The 16,708-nt window shown below is 39.1% G+C and overlaps 1 protein-coding gene across 11 annotated transcripts in view; it reads right to left on the reverse strand.

Moving 5' to 3' along the window:
• TNRC6A (trinucleotide repeat containing 6A) overlaps positions 1-16,708 on the reverse strand; it is a 224,813-nt gene that overhangs the window by 72,570 nt on the left and 135,535 nt on the right. For 10 of the 11 annotated variants that reach the window (XR_003508592.1, XM_027526756.1, XM_027526755.1 and 7 more), the window contains one exon: positions 270-357. The exons of the other annotated variant lie outside the window; for it this stretch is intronic. Coding sequence is in view for 9 of the 10 variants with exons in the window: in XM_027526756.1 (XP_027382557.1) it covers positions 270-357 (88 nt within the window). In the remaining variant the exon portion in view is untranslated. The remainder of the gene's footprint in view (positions 1-269; positions 358-16,708) is intronic. 11 annotated transcript variants of the gene reach the window in all.

The following is a 16,708-nucleotide window of genomic DNA, read 5'->3' on the forward strand; positions in this document are numbered from 1 at the left end:
ATCATGAAAACCAGGAACACCTAATTGAAAAATAAAGACCTATGAAAGGACTTACCTTTGAAAAAAATTATTGGAAAGATCAAATAACTATGCATTAAATTATACACACATTACTATTTATGCATTAAATAGTAAAGACATTAAATATTAAAATGAAACACCACTGAAGTTAAAATATTAAATCAAATGCTTTAAGTAATCCAATAAGAGTAATTTCTTTTTAAATCTATATTTGCTTAATATAAGTAATTAGTTTATACATATACTACCTTCTTTTGAGCAGCTTCCTTCTTTTTCTTGTCGTCTTTTTTCTTTTTCTTTTCTTCCATCAACTGTTCTTCTTCTTGCACTAAATCCCTGAACCACACAGTTGCAATTAACTTTCCCAAAATGAATGAATAACAGTAATGTTGCATATAGATTCATTTTCACTCTTATTAGAAGATATGGCAAATTATTCATTTACCATATTCATTAATATAAAACACAACTTTAAACCTCAATCTAAGTATACAGCCACTGAACAGTACTTTTCCTTAGTAAGTAACGAATAGTAGAGCTTTAATGTTATAGTAAGGAAGATAACTTAAAGTTAGCAAATTTTACATTGGCAAACAAACAACTCCCTCCAATTCTAGAATGTAAACAACATCTCATGAGCAGAGTTATCTTGTTTCAGTAGCTAATGGCAACGCCTGGAACCACCCCTCCATCCAACCCTCTCCAGACCAGTATCTGGCGTATTTTCAGCTTTCCTTGCTCTAAAAAGCTTTATACTTCTTTTTTCCCCAAACTTTAAACTTTTAGTTTTGTATTGGGGTACAGCCAATGAACAAGGTTGTGGTAGTTTCAGGTGAACAGTGAAGGGACTCAGCCATACATATACACTTATCCGTTCTCCCCCAAACTCCCCTCCCATCCAGGCTGCCACATAACATGGAGCAGAGTTCCATGTGCTATACAGTAGGTCCTTGTTCATTATCTATTTTGAATACAGCAATGTGTGCATGGCCTTCCCAAATGTCTAACCATCCCTTCCCCTCTGGCAACCATAAGTTCTAAGTCTGTGAGTTTCTTTCTGTTTTTATACCTATTTTTAGAACACAACTTATTCATAAAAAGATGACTTGTATTTTAACATTATACTAATTTCATATCTTATAAACATTCAAAACTATTCTATCAACACTTGGGAAACAATCCATAATGCACTAATACAAGTTTGTTTCAGTTCTGAAAATCAGAAATGTTCACTGGCAATAGAACTCCCGGCTCAGGATTTCAAGATGAACGGGCAACTGTGTTTGTCTCCTCTTTTCTGCTCTCACTCACCAAAATGATAGGAGAAAAGGTAGTAAATCTATTCACAGCTGATGAATAAACAAGAGCAAAGGAAGCTACAATCTAAGAATAAACACAGAGAAGTCTTAAATGGCTGTATGTGCCATCCTCTGGTGCAGCTCCAGAGAGGCTCCAAGATTAGAGCTGGCTGAGCACAAACAAGCATGGAGTAAAGACTGCATAAGGAATAGAAAGGCCCCAACCATTCAACAACTCCCATTGAGTCTGCATTCCTGGATGGCTACACAGCCACAGGTAGCAAACGCATTCAAATTCAGCCTATAACCAAAAAAAAAAACCAAAAAACACTGAAGTAAAGCCCGACAGTCAACACCCTTCATACATACAGGGCTCCCCATCAACACTCCTCCAGCTCTTTCAATGTACAGGGCTCCTGGGTAATGAAATCTACACAAAATTGGAGAAAACATACTCGTTACCTACATTAATTACTCTAGTGTCTAGAACCTAAATCTTCATTCATAGTATCAACAGACAACCAAAAATCACAAGACACCTAAGGAAAATCAACACACAAAGGAAAAGTACCTAATTCTGCCCTTGAGGAAGATTTCCAGAGGGTCATTATCAATACCAGGCAGAGATGGTTCAAGGAACAGGAACTAGACACTTGGAAAACTGTAAAATAATTCATTAAGGCTGGAATGCATATGGCAGTGGGGATGCAGTAGAAGATAAAATGAGAAAACACAGACAAATACATGAGAGACTAGAAGGGGTGCTACAGGTACACTCACACTAAGATTACCCAAAACTTAAGCTTAGGGAGTCGGCGAAAAACAAGAGTGACATTATGTAAAACTGATGATAATTTAGTAAAGCTAAGTTTACAACTGCTAAAATCAGAAGCTGGAAGAAGAGGATGATAACTGTTGCTGTCATTCATTTCACTTTGTTCAAAGTAGCACTGTCCTGTGGCTGATCAAGCCAGGTGTAACCATGATTCCCTCTGTAGCATTCTGTGTCAGGGAGGCAATGGAAGTGAGCAAGCTTGCACACTATAGTCCTAGAAGTCAAGGCCTGAGATAGCTACAGCATAAGAGAACAACAAGCACTGTAGTAAACAAAGGCAAATAAATTACATCACTGCATGTTACTCAACCAAAGCTGTTTACTAGCTCTACAGACGTAAACTCTTTCAGCACTAACAAGAAACTGGGGATAAGTTACCATGGGCATCAGTTTCATCACCTTTTTATCAGGCTTCAGTGAAGAATGCTTTCTTAACACATTTGAGTAAGCACTCAATGCCTAGTTAGGAACCCTTCTCACCAGTTCTCAGTGATATCTCGAAGACTGTATTCATTCAACTTTTAAGATATTTAGGGTCACTTATGCAGAAACATCAGGAATCGTTAGCATTTGCTCTTTGTGTTTGCCTGTGAATTGTAGAGAAGTCCTTGTTCTGTAATTTTACTCTATAGGATGCTCCTTTACTATTTACCTGGAATTTTTTTCATCCTTCTCAAACTTCATTTTGAAGACCTTTTGATGACATTAGCAAGTGTTTTGCAGACCAAAAATGACCTCTTTAGTACTTAAAAGATGAACCATTTTTCCTCATGAAAATATTACACCAGAAGCATAAGACAAACAAAAGTTCCTTCAAAACTGTCATTACAACCAACTAACCCTACTTTTCCCACATCTCCTTCAGAAAGCCAACTGGAAAAAACACACACACACACGCGCCCACAACCACCTGTGCCCAAAGACTGACTCCCAGAATTTAAATGCTAACAGAAATTCATTCAAAATATTTGAGTTTATTGTTCACCTTATTTATCAAAAGGAATAAGAGCTGATGCATTTGATAGGTCTACACTGTCCACCATATTTGATACGCACTCCACAAAGAGAACAGTCCAGTCAGCAAAATCATTCTCCCCTTAAAAGTTAGCAGCAGGGCATCTCAAAATGCAAGTTCTGGGTCTAGAAATGAGAACAAGCCTGAGTGATTAGAACGCTACAGTGACTATGCTGGGCACTTTATGGATATTTTCCCATCTGTCACTTTTTTTAAATGTTAGGGATTTCCCTTCTATAGATGAAGAAATTGAAGCTCAGAAAGGTTAAGGGACTTGTCCAAGGTCATACAGCTAGTATGGAGTGGGGTCAGGATTCCAATCTAGGTTCTCAAAGCCATGGTCTTCCCTTTCCCCTACACCCTGCTGCTGCTGCTAAGTCACTTCAGTCGTGTCTGACTCTGTGCAACCCCATAGACAGCAGCCCACCAGGCTCCTCTGTCCCTGGGATTCTCCAGGCAAGAACACTGGAGTGGGCTGCCACTTCCTTCTCCAATGCGTGAAAGTGAAAAGTGAAAGGGAAGTCGCTCAGTCATGCCCGACTCTTAGCGACCCCATGGACTGCAGCCTACCAGGCTCCTCCATCCATGGGATTTTCCAGGCAAGAGTACTGGAGTGGGGTGCCATTGCCTTCTCCGCCCCTACACCCTAATACTTCTCAAAGTCAAGTACCAGCACTCTTTTCAGAAGCAACAGTTTCCTTTAAATGAGTTAAGTGAGACGACATCTCACTTTTTTCTTCAGACTGTGTGCATACACAATTCTTTTATTTCCTTCCACCTTTTGTAAGAACACTTCAAGAAGAATGTATTGGGTTGGTCAAAAAGTTCCTTCAGTTTTTAAGTAAAAGACACATTTTTCATTTCACCAAGAATTTTACTGACCAGTGTATTTACTATTTTGTTCCACTACTTTCTGCCATTTTTCAAGGCAACTTCATAATCCCATCTTCCCAAAACTTTTCTTCTTTTTGAGCAAAGAACTGTTCCAGGTGCCTTTTACAGTCTTCCAGGGAAGTGAAACTTTTTTCATAAAGAGAATTTTGTAAAGACCAAAATAAAAGGAACTTGAAGGTGCAATGTCTGGTGAATATGGCGGATGAGTCAGAACTTCCCAGACAAGTTGTACCTGGTTATCAAAGAAACATGTGGTCTTGTGTTACCCTAATGGAAGATTCTGGGTTTTCTGTTGACTAATTCTGCACACTTTTTGTCAAAAGCTCCTTTCAGTTAGTCTAACTGGGAGCAGTTAGGCTTCCCTGATGGCTCAGAGATAAAAAATCTGCCTGCCAATGCAGGAGATGCAGGTTCAATCACTGGGTTGGAAAGATTCCCTGAAGGAAAGGACAACCTGCTCCAGTATTCTTGCCTGGAAAATCCCATATTCAGGACAGAGGACCCTGGCGGGCAACCATCCATGAAGCTGCAAGAGAGACATGACTTAATGACTAAAACAACAACTGGGAGCAGCACTTGTTGGAATTAATTGCTTGGTTTTCCGAAAGGAGCTCATAATAGAGGACTCCTTTCCAATCCCGCCATAAACAAATCACCTTCTCTGGATGAAGACCAGCCTTTGGTGTGGCTGGTGGTGGTTCATTTTGCTTACCCAATGATCTCTTCCATTCCACATTATTGTACAGTATCCACTTTTCATCGCCCACCACAATTTCTTTTAAAAACAGGACATTTTCATTACGTCTTAAGTAAAGAACCACACGCAGAAATATGGTCAAGGTTTTTTTCACTTAACTTGTGTAGAATCCAAACATCAAATGATTAACACAGTCAAGGTGGTGGGAATGATTTTCAATGCTTGATATGGATATTTTGAGTATATTGGTTATCTCCCACATGGTTATAGCATTGACTGTTCTCAATTTCTTGATTTGATCACCATCAACTTCAACCAGTACTGGAGTGTGGAGCGTCGACCAGTACTGGAGTGTGGAGCGTCGTCCAGTGACAAATTTCCAGCATGAGAAACTTTACAAACCACTCTTGATACATTAGATCAAGCACAGCACCTTCTCCATGCACCGCACAAATCTTTTTTGCATTTCAGTTTTTTACCTTTCTTGAAATAATAAACTATAATATGCTAAAAGCATTGCATTTTCTTCCATCTTCAATATTAAAATGGCTACACAAAACTCACCAATGTTGATAAGTCATTTTTAAAAAATGCACATTGATAGGACAGCTGTCACAACAGACTCTTACAAAACTGTTTCCAATGAAGTTAAAGACAATTAAGAGCTATTAGAACCACTGTATAGGAAACCGAACGAACTTTTGGGCCAACCCCATACTACAGGAAACTCAAAATACTGGAGTTCCAAACACCATGCAAGTATAATCAGGAGTAAGAACAGCCAAAGATTCAATGACAAAGACCGAACAGCCACTGGTTTTAACAAGAGGGGAGCAAACACTGGTGATATTTAAGACAGCAATTTTAGTATTTTTTATTTTGTGAATGTTTGTGGGAGGGCAATGTGGGAGAAACAACTAGTGAAGAGCTAAACGGTCCATGTTTCAGGAGTTCAAGGTTTTTTCTTTTTTTAGAGAGAGAAACATGAAGGTAGCTAAAAAGCTTTCAGAAGTGAGCAATAATGCTTGCCCTTAAAAAAAAAAAAAAAAACCACTCATGAAAAATTCAAGTTGCCTGACAGTACAAGAGAGGCTATGTATTCATATTCGCCTGTATGTGTATAAAATGACTCTAAAAGAACACCTAAGAAACCAACAGTAACTGGGGGGAGGGGGCAGAAGGAACTAGGCATATGGGGGAAGGGAGCTCTCAACATATAAACCTTTTCATTCAATATTTTAAGTTTCTCAGCAATGTGAGTAAGTATTCAAAAACTTAAATATTAAAAGTTTTCCAGATTAGTATTAAATTTCAATATTTAAACAGTAAAAGGCTGTTCTCTGTTTCTGGTTTGCTGGGAGATCCAGTCATGAGTGCATGCTATATTCTGTTAAAATTCTTTTCTGTCTCTACTGAAATGGTTATAGAATTTCTGACTCTTGATCACTGATATGATTAACTCTGTCGATGGATCTTCTAGTACTGAACCAAGCTTTGCGTTTCCTAGTATAAAGCCAACTCAATACATTTTTTCCAAAATAAACTGCTGGGTTTTCTTTCTAATAAAGGCAAAAAAAACCCCATACTAATTTCACTGGTAAAAATGATCAGGGATAATAATATCCAGTGTTGGCAAAAATGAGAAATTAAGAGGCTCTCTCTTATATTAATGCAGAAATTACTATAGCCTTTTGCAGAATATTGTGGTAACAGTTTTAATAATTAAAATTACACATAATCTGAGACTTCCCCAATGGTCCTTCCAGTGGTTAAGAATTCGAGCTTTCACTGCAAGAGTCACAGTTCAATCCCCACTTGGGGGAAGTAAGATCCTCCATGCCATGGGGTGCAGCCAATAAATAAATAAAGTTACACATAATCTAACCAGCCATCCCATGCTTCAGAAGGTATCTTACAGTGATAAAGCACTGGTACACAAGGCCATACGTATATGACCGGAAAACTGAAATGTCCATCAGTAAAGAAATGGCTCTATAATAGCATAGCATATTTGCACTGAAAATAAGTTGACCTGTCTGTTGATTTGAAGGAATGTCCTTAACATTGTTAAATGAAAAAAAGAATTTGTAAAACTGTGAACAGTGTTAGCTCATATTTTTTAAAAGTTGTCTGTTTTGTATACCCTCCTGAACTAGGAACATCAGAGGAACCTCACAACTGAACCACTATTTAAAGGAATTGTTAAGTTTTTAAAAAGAAAACCCCTATTTAAAATATTATGGTACACATGCACTATTTTTGTAAATTAGTACCAAAAATGAATGCTTTTTAAAACACCGTGTCTAGGATTTGCTTTCACTACTCTAGGCTGCACGCCATCCTCCCAAAAATAGGAAAAGAGAAAAAAATGAAACAAGATTGACAAAATGATGACAACTGCTGAAACTGGGTAATGGGTACAGAAAGCTCTTTATTCTGTTCTACTTTTGTGTATGTTTGAAAATTTCCATAATAAAAGACAAAAACAATTACAAGCCTCCACTCAAATGAGTAAGGCAGCAAGGTGGGAGATTAGGACAGATAAAAGGAGATGAGTCTGTGAACCAAGAATCTTGGGAAGACAAAGGGCAAGACAAGTGTCCTTAATGGCAGCAAGTCTAGGATCCACAAGGCCCTTCCTGGACCTGCTCTTCCTGATTCTTCCTGATTGTCAGCTTTCCCTTCATTCCCAACATGAATATCATTCAAAGCAATCACTTCCAAAGGATACTCCTGTAAACTGCTGTTGGACATGAACTAGCAAGGACCTCTGATGAACAACTTGGAAGGATCTGTTAATAGTAAATTTTTAAATGTCACTGATCAATTTCAATAGAAGCCTCTACAAAAGAAAATGTACCAAAACAGATACTGCAAAATAGACCAAAATAGACTAAAAACCAATCAACAGGGGAAAGTTAAACCATAATGTACTCAAATCATGAAACATTACACATTAGTTTTTTTTGTTTTTTTACAGGAGGGGAGTTACAGACTTCCATGGTGTGCAGGAAAGAGTTATGATTAGCACAGCAGGTTGAGACCACTATCCTGAGAAAGGACTGCAAGACTAGCTCCTGCCTGGGGTCAAGGTACTTGCATTTCAGGGAGGTTCCCACCAATCCCAAATCAACATACAAGCAACACAGTTTTGCTAAAAGCCTACTTTGTTTTTGGCGGTGGGGAATTTTGGTACATACTAGGCAGAAGGTACCTACAATTGTTGTTCACTATTGTTGCTCAGTCGTCAGTCGTGTCTGACTCTTTGCAACCCCATGACTTTTTTTAAGGGGCTGGCTGTAGATGGTACCTACACAATCAGCCCCTAAAAAATAACCCTACGCACTGAATTTCTAATGAGCTTTCCTGGTAGACACTTAACACATGTTGTCATAATTTGATGCTAGAGAAATTAACCACATTCTGTGTGACATCACAGGGACAGAAATCTTGGAAGCTTGCTCCTAGTTTCCTCTGGATTTTGACCACTGTGCCTTTTCCCTTTACGGATTTTGTTTTGTATACTTTCATTCTTACGATTCACAGCCATGAGAATGACTATGTGCTGAATCCTGTGAGCCTTCCTAGTGAACTGTTAAAACTGAAGGTGACATTGGGGATCCCCCAACAAACATGGCTTTACAGAAAGATCTCGAAGACACACCACTGAGTTGGAAAAAAAAAGTCAAGGTCCAGTTCAGTGTATATCATTTGTTAGAAAATCAAAAAGAAAATCCCATTTTAAAAAGTGCATATCCACAGCATAGCAAAGAAGCAGACCTTCAAGGTACCTGGATGATCTGACTCTCTCCATCCACAATTATTAATTAACAACCCACACAATGTTTAATCAATAAATCAGTAAGGATGTGCTTGGGGATTCCTGTAAGTCAAGCAGTCTGCTGTGTACTAGGAGAACTCAAGTAGAATTCATCATTTTTAAACTATAATTTTGTAGGAACAACAACTGAACACGCCTGAAATATGGAAACAAGAAATCATCTGGTAGAGGCTATAAGCAAGTTTAGAAAAACAAGACATGCGTATGAGCTCTTACAGTTACAGCTAAGGAAAGCTTCAGGGAAAAGTAAGAAGTTGATCTGGGTCTTAAAGAAAAGTCAAGATTTCTACAGAGCCAGAGAGGGGCTTTTTCAGGCAAGGAAGCACAAAAGGGCATGGACACAGCAAAGCACGGAGACCTACTAGCACGGCAATATCCAGAGCCAGTACTGACTGGGGGAGAAAAGGGGAGAAAAAGCACTGGGTAAAAGCAGCAAACAAACCTGCAGAACAGGGTGAAAAGACTGTTGCAGTAATCCAAGTAGAAGTGCAATGTCCTGAACCATGATGGTGGCAAGTGGAAATGAAAAGCAAAGAAGAAATCCAAGGTAATGACAAGAAACTGAAACAGCTGACAATATCAATAAGATTGACGAGAGATAGGCTTATGACAACTCTAGACTGTAGAAAGCAAAAATTTCTAAATAGAAGCTCTGCTGTTAGAAATGATAATACAGAAGTGATAAAAGGTGAAAGTCACTCAGTCACGTCCGACTCTGCAACCCCATGGATATACAGTCCATGGAATTCTCCAGGTCAGAATACTGCAGTGGGTAGCCTTTCCCTTTTTCAGGGGATCTCCACAACCCAGGGATCAAACCCAGGTCTCCCAACTGCATTACCAGCTGAGTCACAAGGGAAATAGAAAATAGAGGGAACTTTCCATAGCACCCAACTAGCCTATCAGTCACAAATCACTGTAAGGCAGGTCATCTTCACACAGAAGCCAACTGTATGCCACCAATTAGTTATGAAAATAATTTCACATCTTCTGCCAAAAATGTTGTTCACCTACTTTTTCCCTTACTCTGTTTTTCCCTTACTCTGTTTTCTCCCAGCCTTTCCCTATCTGCTCATCAGCCTTTCCTTTCTCCCTCCTTCTGTACTCCTACATCTAAATTAATCACCAAAGCCAGCCTAGTACCACATAACAGGAAGTTGCTAGTAACCTACAAAGCTGTATAATTTCACCAGCTAGTAGAGACAGAAACTGAATTAAGAGTGGTCAGATTTTCAAAAATGCAGCCTTGATATGAAAAATACAGGATAAAAATGAAGTTTTTGTTTTTGAAAATAAGCAAAGTGTTAGTCGCCCAGTCGTGTTCAACTCTTGTGATCCCCACTGACTGCAGCCCACCGGGCTCCTCTGTCCATGAAATTCTCCAGGCAGTAATACTGGAGTGGACAGCCATTCCCTTCTCTAGGGGATCTTCCTAACCCAGGGAACAAACCAGGTCTCCTACATTACAGGCTGATTATTATTTACCATCCGAGGCACCAGGGAAGCCCAACATAAGGAAGACTAGTACTTATTTGGAAATAGAAAAGGGGTTAGGGAACAAAAGTATCAGAGAAGGTACTAATCAATGAGATAACACGAGAGAAGCTTGTTTACAGTCACAAGCAGTAGCTCAAGTCATTAAATAATATTGATACATCCACAAAATGCAACACTATGCTGCTATAAAACACGTAAGAAGGTCTCCGTGTGTGACATGAAAGGATCTGGATGGTATACAGTTAACTGGGAACAAAAATGTTCAGTATACTACCTTCCATGTTGAAAGTAGGGGGGAGATACATTTCCCCATGTGCTTGTATTTGCAAAAAGGAATTCTAGAAGCACACACACAGAGAAACTAATAAAAATACATATTTGTGACAGAAATATGTGGAGAAAAAGAGGACAAAAGTCAGGGTAGCAGCAATACTGTATATTTCTATATTGCATTTGATTTTGAACTATAAAGCACAGTTCAAAGTCAGCATATCTTCCTTTTAAGAATGAAGAGAAAAATAGGATATGATGAGGTAGCCATGAAGATCCCAATCATACATAGTTTGGAACTCCTAAAGAAGTAGGAAGCTGAGCTTGAAAGGGGGTTTCTACTGGCCTCATAATCTGAGCAATAAAATAATACTAGTAAAGGATTATAAGGATTACAGCACAAGACAATGGTAAAGCCCAACCCAAAATCTGGTTTGCTAAACAACTCTCCTAAATCCACTCCTCTTTTGAGGCTTAATTTAATTACTAGTTCCTTCATAATTCCTTCCAACTCATACAAAACTCACTCTTGACCTCTGATTAAACAATACTCTTTTTCTAATTATTTCAGATGTTAATCTCACTCTTCCAAATAGAACTAATTACTGCTCTGGGAACAAAAACCAGCTCTACTTGCACCGTACTCCAATTAAATACCAATTCCTGCTTTTACTAACACTATAAACCTATCCACCACCACGCATGCAATCTTCCCACTCTTTCTTCTACCCACATTCTACTTCTTTAAGGACCAGTTTAAATCCAATCTATTCAAGCAAGCATTTCCTGGGCAGCACAGCATGTGGTTAAGAGCTCTGGCTCTGAACCTAAAAGAGAAGCGGGTTTAAATGTCAACTCCACTACCGACCTGTATAAGCAACTTGTTTAATTTCTCTAAAGCCTCCATCTCGTTTATAAGAGGTCTTAAATGCTACCTCCCTCAGAGGTGTCTTGTGAAGATTAGGTAATGCAGAGGAAGTGCTTAAGAGATGCACGTCAGTGTATACTGAACATCAGCCACAAGGGACTAGGTACAGAACCCCGCACGAAGTTAATGTTAGTATACAAGGAAGCCTGTGACCAAAGACAAGACCGCATACAGGAGAAAACAGAAACAGCACACCTCCTGGAATGGTTTACTTCAGGAAGACAAGCGGTAACAAGTGTTGGCGAGACACGGAGAAAAGGGGAACCCCTGAACACTGTTGGTGGGAATGTAAACTGGTGCAGCTACTATGGAAAACAGTATGGAGGTTCCTCAAAAAATTAAAAAGACAACTACTAATGATCCAGCAATCTCACTTCTGGATATATATTCAAGAGAAATGAAAACAGGGTATCAAAAAAGATACCTGCATTCCTATGTTTACTGCAGCTTTATTCACAATAACCAAGACAGAGAAACCACCTAAGTCCATCAATGAATGAAGATGCTGTATATACATACAAAGGAGTATCATTCAGCCTTGAGAAAGAATTCTGCCATTTGCAACAACATGGATATGAACCTTAAGGGCATTATGCTAAGTAAAATTAGTTCGAGAAAGACAAATACTGTATGACTATCACATACATGTGGACTCCAAAAAAACCAAACTTGTGGTTACTAGTGACCAGGGGATAGGAAAATTGAGATGCTGTTAAACAGGACTTCCAACTAAAGGGAGTAATAAATTTGCAAATAAGGGGAATAAATTCTGGAAATCTAATGCACAGAATAGTGATTACTGCCATTGATACTGTGTTTTATGTTTCAAAGTTGCCAAGAGACTGGGTTTTAGATGTTCTCACCACAAAAAAGAAACGATAATTATGTGACCTGAGAGAGATGCCAGCTAATACTTCTGTGGTAATCCTGCTGGAATACAGCAGACCCCTGAACAAGGCAGGGATTACAGGCACAGACCCTATGCAGTCGAAAGCTGCATGTAACTTTACAGTTGGCCCTTCAAACCCACAGTTCCACATCAACAGGTTCAACCAACCACAGATCATGTAATACAGTACTATGTATTTAGTGAAGAAAAAAAAATTTACAGATAAGCAGGACCATACAGTTCAAACTCACATTTCTCGAGGGTCAACATGTATATAAATATTTCAAACCAGCAAGTTGTACATATTAAACTTGCACAAAGTCAGATGTCAATTATATCTCAATAACACACACACACAGGTATGTACTAACTGAGAAAAGAAAATGGAATCGACTTTGTTAATCATACCTTAATAAAACTGGAAAAGTAACTTCCCTGGTGGTCTAAAAGTTAAGAATCCGCCTGCTAATGCAGGGGACACAGGTTAAAGCCCTGGTGTGTGAAGATCCCAGATGCCTTGAAGCAAATAAGCCAATGGGCTACAACTACTGGGCCTGTGCTCCAGAGCCCATGCTCTGCAAACAGAGACGCCCACACAGCACAATTAGACAGCAGCCTCCTCACTGCAACTAGAGAAAACCTGAGCATAGCAACCAAGACCCAGTGCAATGAAAAGTAATAAAATGTTTTTAAAAACTGGAAAAAAATTAAAAAGGAAAAATGGCACTGGATATATAGAAACAATTATTAATGCACAGTTCAGAATGAGGCAGATGCCAAAGCAAACAGTTCAAGATTCCAGATTTCAGACCAGACCACACCAGCTATCGAAAGACATTAAGATGTCACAAGAAGAGAAAAAACTACAGATCAATAACCCTTGTGACCACCAACTCAAAAATCCTCAACAGATGACTAATAAATCGAATCTAGCAACATATAATGGGAACTATATGCTATGCCCAAGTGAGACTTATCCCAGGGATGCAAAGCTGGTTTAACATACAAAAATCAACGTAATATAACATTGACAGAACAAAGGATAAGACAACATGATCTCAACAGATACAGAAAAAGCATCTGACAAAATCCAACACCCTTTCAAGACAAGACAAAAATGTTCACACCAGGAATAGAATGGAACTTCAATAATTTGATAAAGTCCATAGTTCACATTGTTCTTAATGGTTAAGACTGAATGCTTTTTCTCTAAGATGAAACAAGACAAAGATGTTCACTTTTACCACTCCTATTCAACATTTTCCCGTAGGTTCTAGTTAGGAAAATAAGGCAAGAAAAATAAGTGGGGGAGGAGGCTCAAGAGGAAGGGAATATATATATATATAAAATTATGACTAATTTGAGTTGCTGTATGGCAGAGACCATCACAACACTGTAAAGCAATTATCCTTCAATAAAAAAAGAAAATAAAAAGAAATAAAAGGCATTAAGATTGGAAAGGAAATTATATAAATGAGTTCACCAAAGCTGCAGGATATAGAATCAACATACAAAAATCAATTGCATGACATGCTACAACAGGTATGAACCTTGAGAATATTCTGCTAAGTGAAGTCAATCACAAAAGGACAAACACTGTGATTCCACGCACGTGTTACCTGGAGCAGTCAGATTCACTGAGACACAAAGTAGATGGTGGTTCCCAAGGGTGGAGGGGAGGACAGAACGGGGCTTATTGTTTAGCAGGTGCAGAGTCTGTTCTGCAAGATGAAGTTATGGCGGGGAATGGTGACAGTGGAGCAACATTATCAATGTGCTTAATTTCACTGAAATATACACTCGAAAATGTTTAAGAAATAATAGCAAATGAAACAACTTACAAAGGATTAATCTCCAAAATAGCAAGCAGCTCATGTAGCTCAATACCAGAAAAACAAACAACCCAATCAAAAAGAGGGAGAAAACCTAAACAGACATTTTCCCAAAGACATACAGATGGCTAACAAACACACGAAAAAATGCTCGATATCGCTCATTACTAGAGAAATGCAAATCAAAACTACAATGAGGTATCACCTCACACCGTCAGAACGGCCAACATCAAAAAATCTACAAACAATAAATGCTGGACAGGGTGTAGAGAAAATGGAACCCTTTTACACAGCTGGTAGAAAGGTAAATTGATACTGCAACTATGGAGAACAGTATGGAGATTCTTTAAAACAAAACTAGGATTAAAACTACCCTATGACTCACCAATTCCACTACTGGACATCTACCCTGTGTGTGTGTCTGTCGCTCGGCCGTGTCCGGCTCTTTGCGACACCATGAACTGCAGCCCGCCAGGCTCAGGTTCCTCGTCCATGGAAACTGCCGGGCAAGAATACTGCAGTGAGTCGCCATTTCCTTTTCCACCATATACCCTGAGAAAACCACAACTGAAAAAGACACATGCTCCCCAGCGTTCACTGCAGCACTATTTACAACAGCTAGGACATGGAAGCAACCTAGATGTCCATCAACAGGTGAGTGGATAAAGAAGCTATAGTACCTATATGCAATGGAATACTGCTGCTGCTGCTAAGTCGCTTCAGTCGTGTCCGACTCTGTGCGACCCCAGAGACGGCAGCCCACCAGGCTGCCCCGTCCCCGGGATTCTCCAGGCAAGAACACTGGAGTGGGTTGCCATTTCCTTCTCCAATGCAGGAATACTACTTAGCCATTAAAAGGAATGCATCTGAGTCAGTTCTAATGAGGTGGATGAACCTAAAGCCTATTAAAAAAGAGTGAAGTCAGAAAGAGAAAGACATATCATACATTAATGCATAGATATGGAAATCTAGAAAGATGATACTTTCTAGAAGTACTGATGAAGCTGATGAAGCTACGTGTAGGGCGGCAATGGAGATGCAGACATAGAGAACAGGCTTGTGGACACAGTGGGGGAAGGAGAGGGTGGGATAATCTGAGAGTGGCATGGGAACATATCTATTCCTGTATGTAAACAGATAGCCAGCAGGAATTTGCTATGACACAGGGAGCTCAAAGCAGTGCTCTGTGACAACCTAAAGGGGTGGGATGGGGTGGGTAGGTTCAAGAGGGAGGGGGCATATGTACATCTATGGCTGTGACTCATGTTGATGTATGGCAGAAAGCAACACTATATTATAAAGCAATTATCCTCCAATTAGAGATAAATAAAAATTTTAAAATAGTTTAAGACAGCAAACTGGCTGTACCAAAATTTTAAATTTCTGTGCTTCAGAGGACATCAAGAATGTGAAAAGGCAACCCACAGAATGGGAGAAAGCATTTGTAAATCATTAATCCAATAAAGGACTTGCATCTAGAACATATAAAGAACTCTTGACAACTCAACAATAAAATATAACCAAATTTAAAATGGGCACAGAATTTGAATAGACATTTCTCCAAATCAAATACACAAATGGTCAGTAAGCATATGAAAAGATGTGCAGCGTTATCAGTCATTATAGAAACGCAAATCAAAATCACAATGAGATACCACTCACATCGGTGAGGACGTGGAGAAAATCAAATACACTGCTGTTAGAAATGGAAAATGGGTGCAGCTGCTTTGGAAAGGCTTGGTGGTCCCTCAGAAAGTTAAAACATAGAACACATGCCTTGAAATTCCACCCCAAGGTGCATCCCCAAGAGAACTGAAAACACACGTCCACACAAACACTTGTAAATGAATGGTCACAGCATCATTATTCATCATAGCCCAAAAGTGGATGCAACCTTAAGGCCCACCAACCAGTGAATGGATAAACCCAATGTGGTATAGCTACACAATGGATTATTTTTTGCCCATAAAAAGAATGGAGTGCTGATACATGCCACAACATGCATGAACTGTAAAAACATGCTTAGTGAAACAAGCAAGACAAAAGGTCACGATTCCATTTATACAAAATGTCCAGAATAGGCAAAACCATACAGACAGAGTATAGACTAGTGGTTTGCCAGAGGCCAGAGGTGGGGTGAAGGGGGAGTGATCAATAGTAAGTATGGGTTATTTTTTGAGGGGTGGGGGGAGGGGGGTATAAAAAATGTTCTGGAATTAGGGAGCTGTGATGATTGCACAATTCTGCAAATAAACTAAACCAATGAATCATACACTTTAAAAGGGTGAACTTTATGCTATGTCAAAGTGTTAGAAAAAAATTTTTTTGAGGGAGAAATTGAAGAAGACATTCAGAGAAGGAGGAACTGAGGACAGAGCAAGAGGTAGAAGGGATAAAGCTAAAAAGATAAGCTTAGCACAGACTAGAGTTTGGGCTTCAATTCCAGAGTCATTAGAGAAGCGGTGGAAGTTTCTAAGTGACAGGCTGAGAATTGCAGCTTGAGCATGATTAACTTGCAGCAATGTAGAGAAGGCACATTTTACATTCCCTTCTAGCTTTTCACAGTGAGATTCTCACTTATGTGCCTCACATCATCTAGGGACTCACAAGTAGAATATTAAGTGAAACATATTTCTCTGACATCCTTGCACGGTCAATTAACAGCAACAAACAGAGATTTGCTCAGTTGTG

The sequence above is a fragment of the Bos indicus x Bos taurus genome, chromosome 25 (assembly GCF_003369695.1).
Source record: "Bos indicus x Bos taurus breed Angus x Brahman F1 hybrid chromosome 25, Bos_hybrid_MaternalHap_v2.0, whole genome shotgun sequence".
Classification (NCBI taxonomy): domain Eukaryota; kingdom Metazoa; phylum Chordata; class Mammalia; order Artiodactyla; family Bovidae; genus Bos; species Bos indicus x Bos taurus.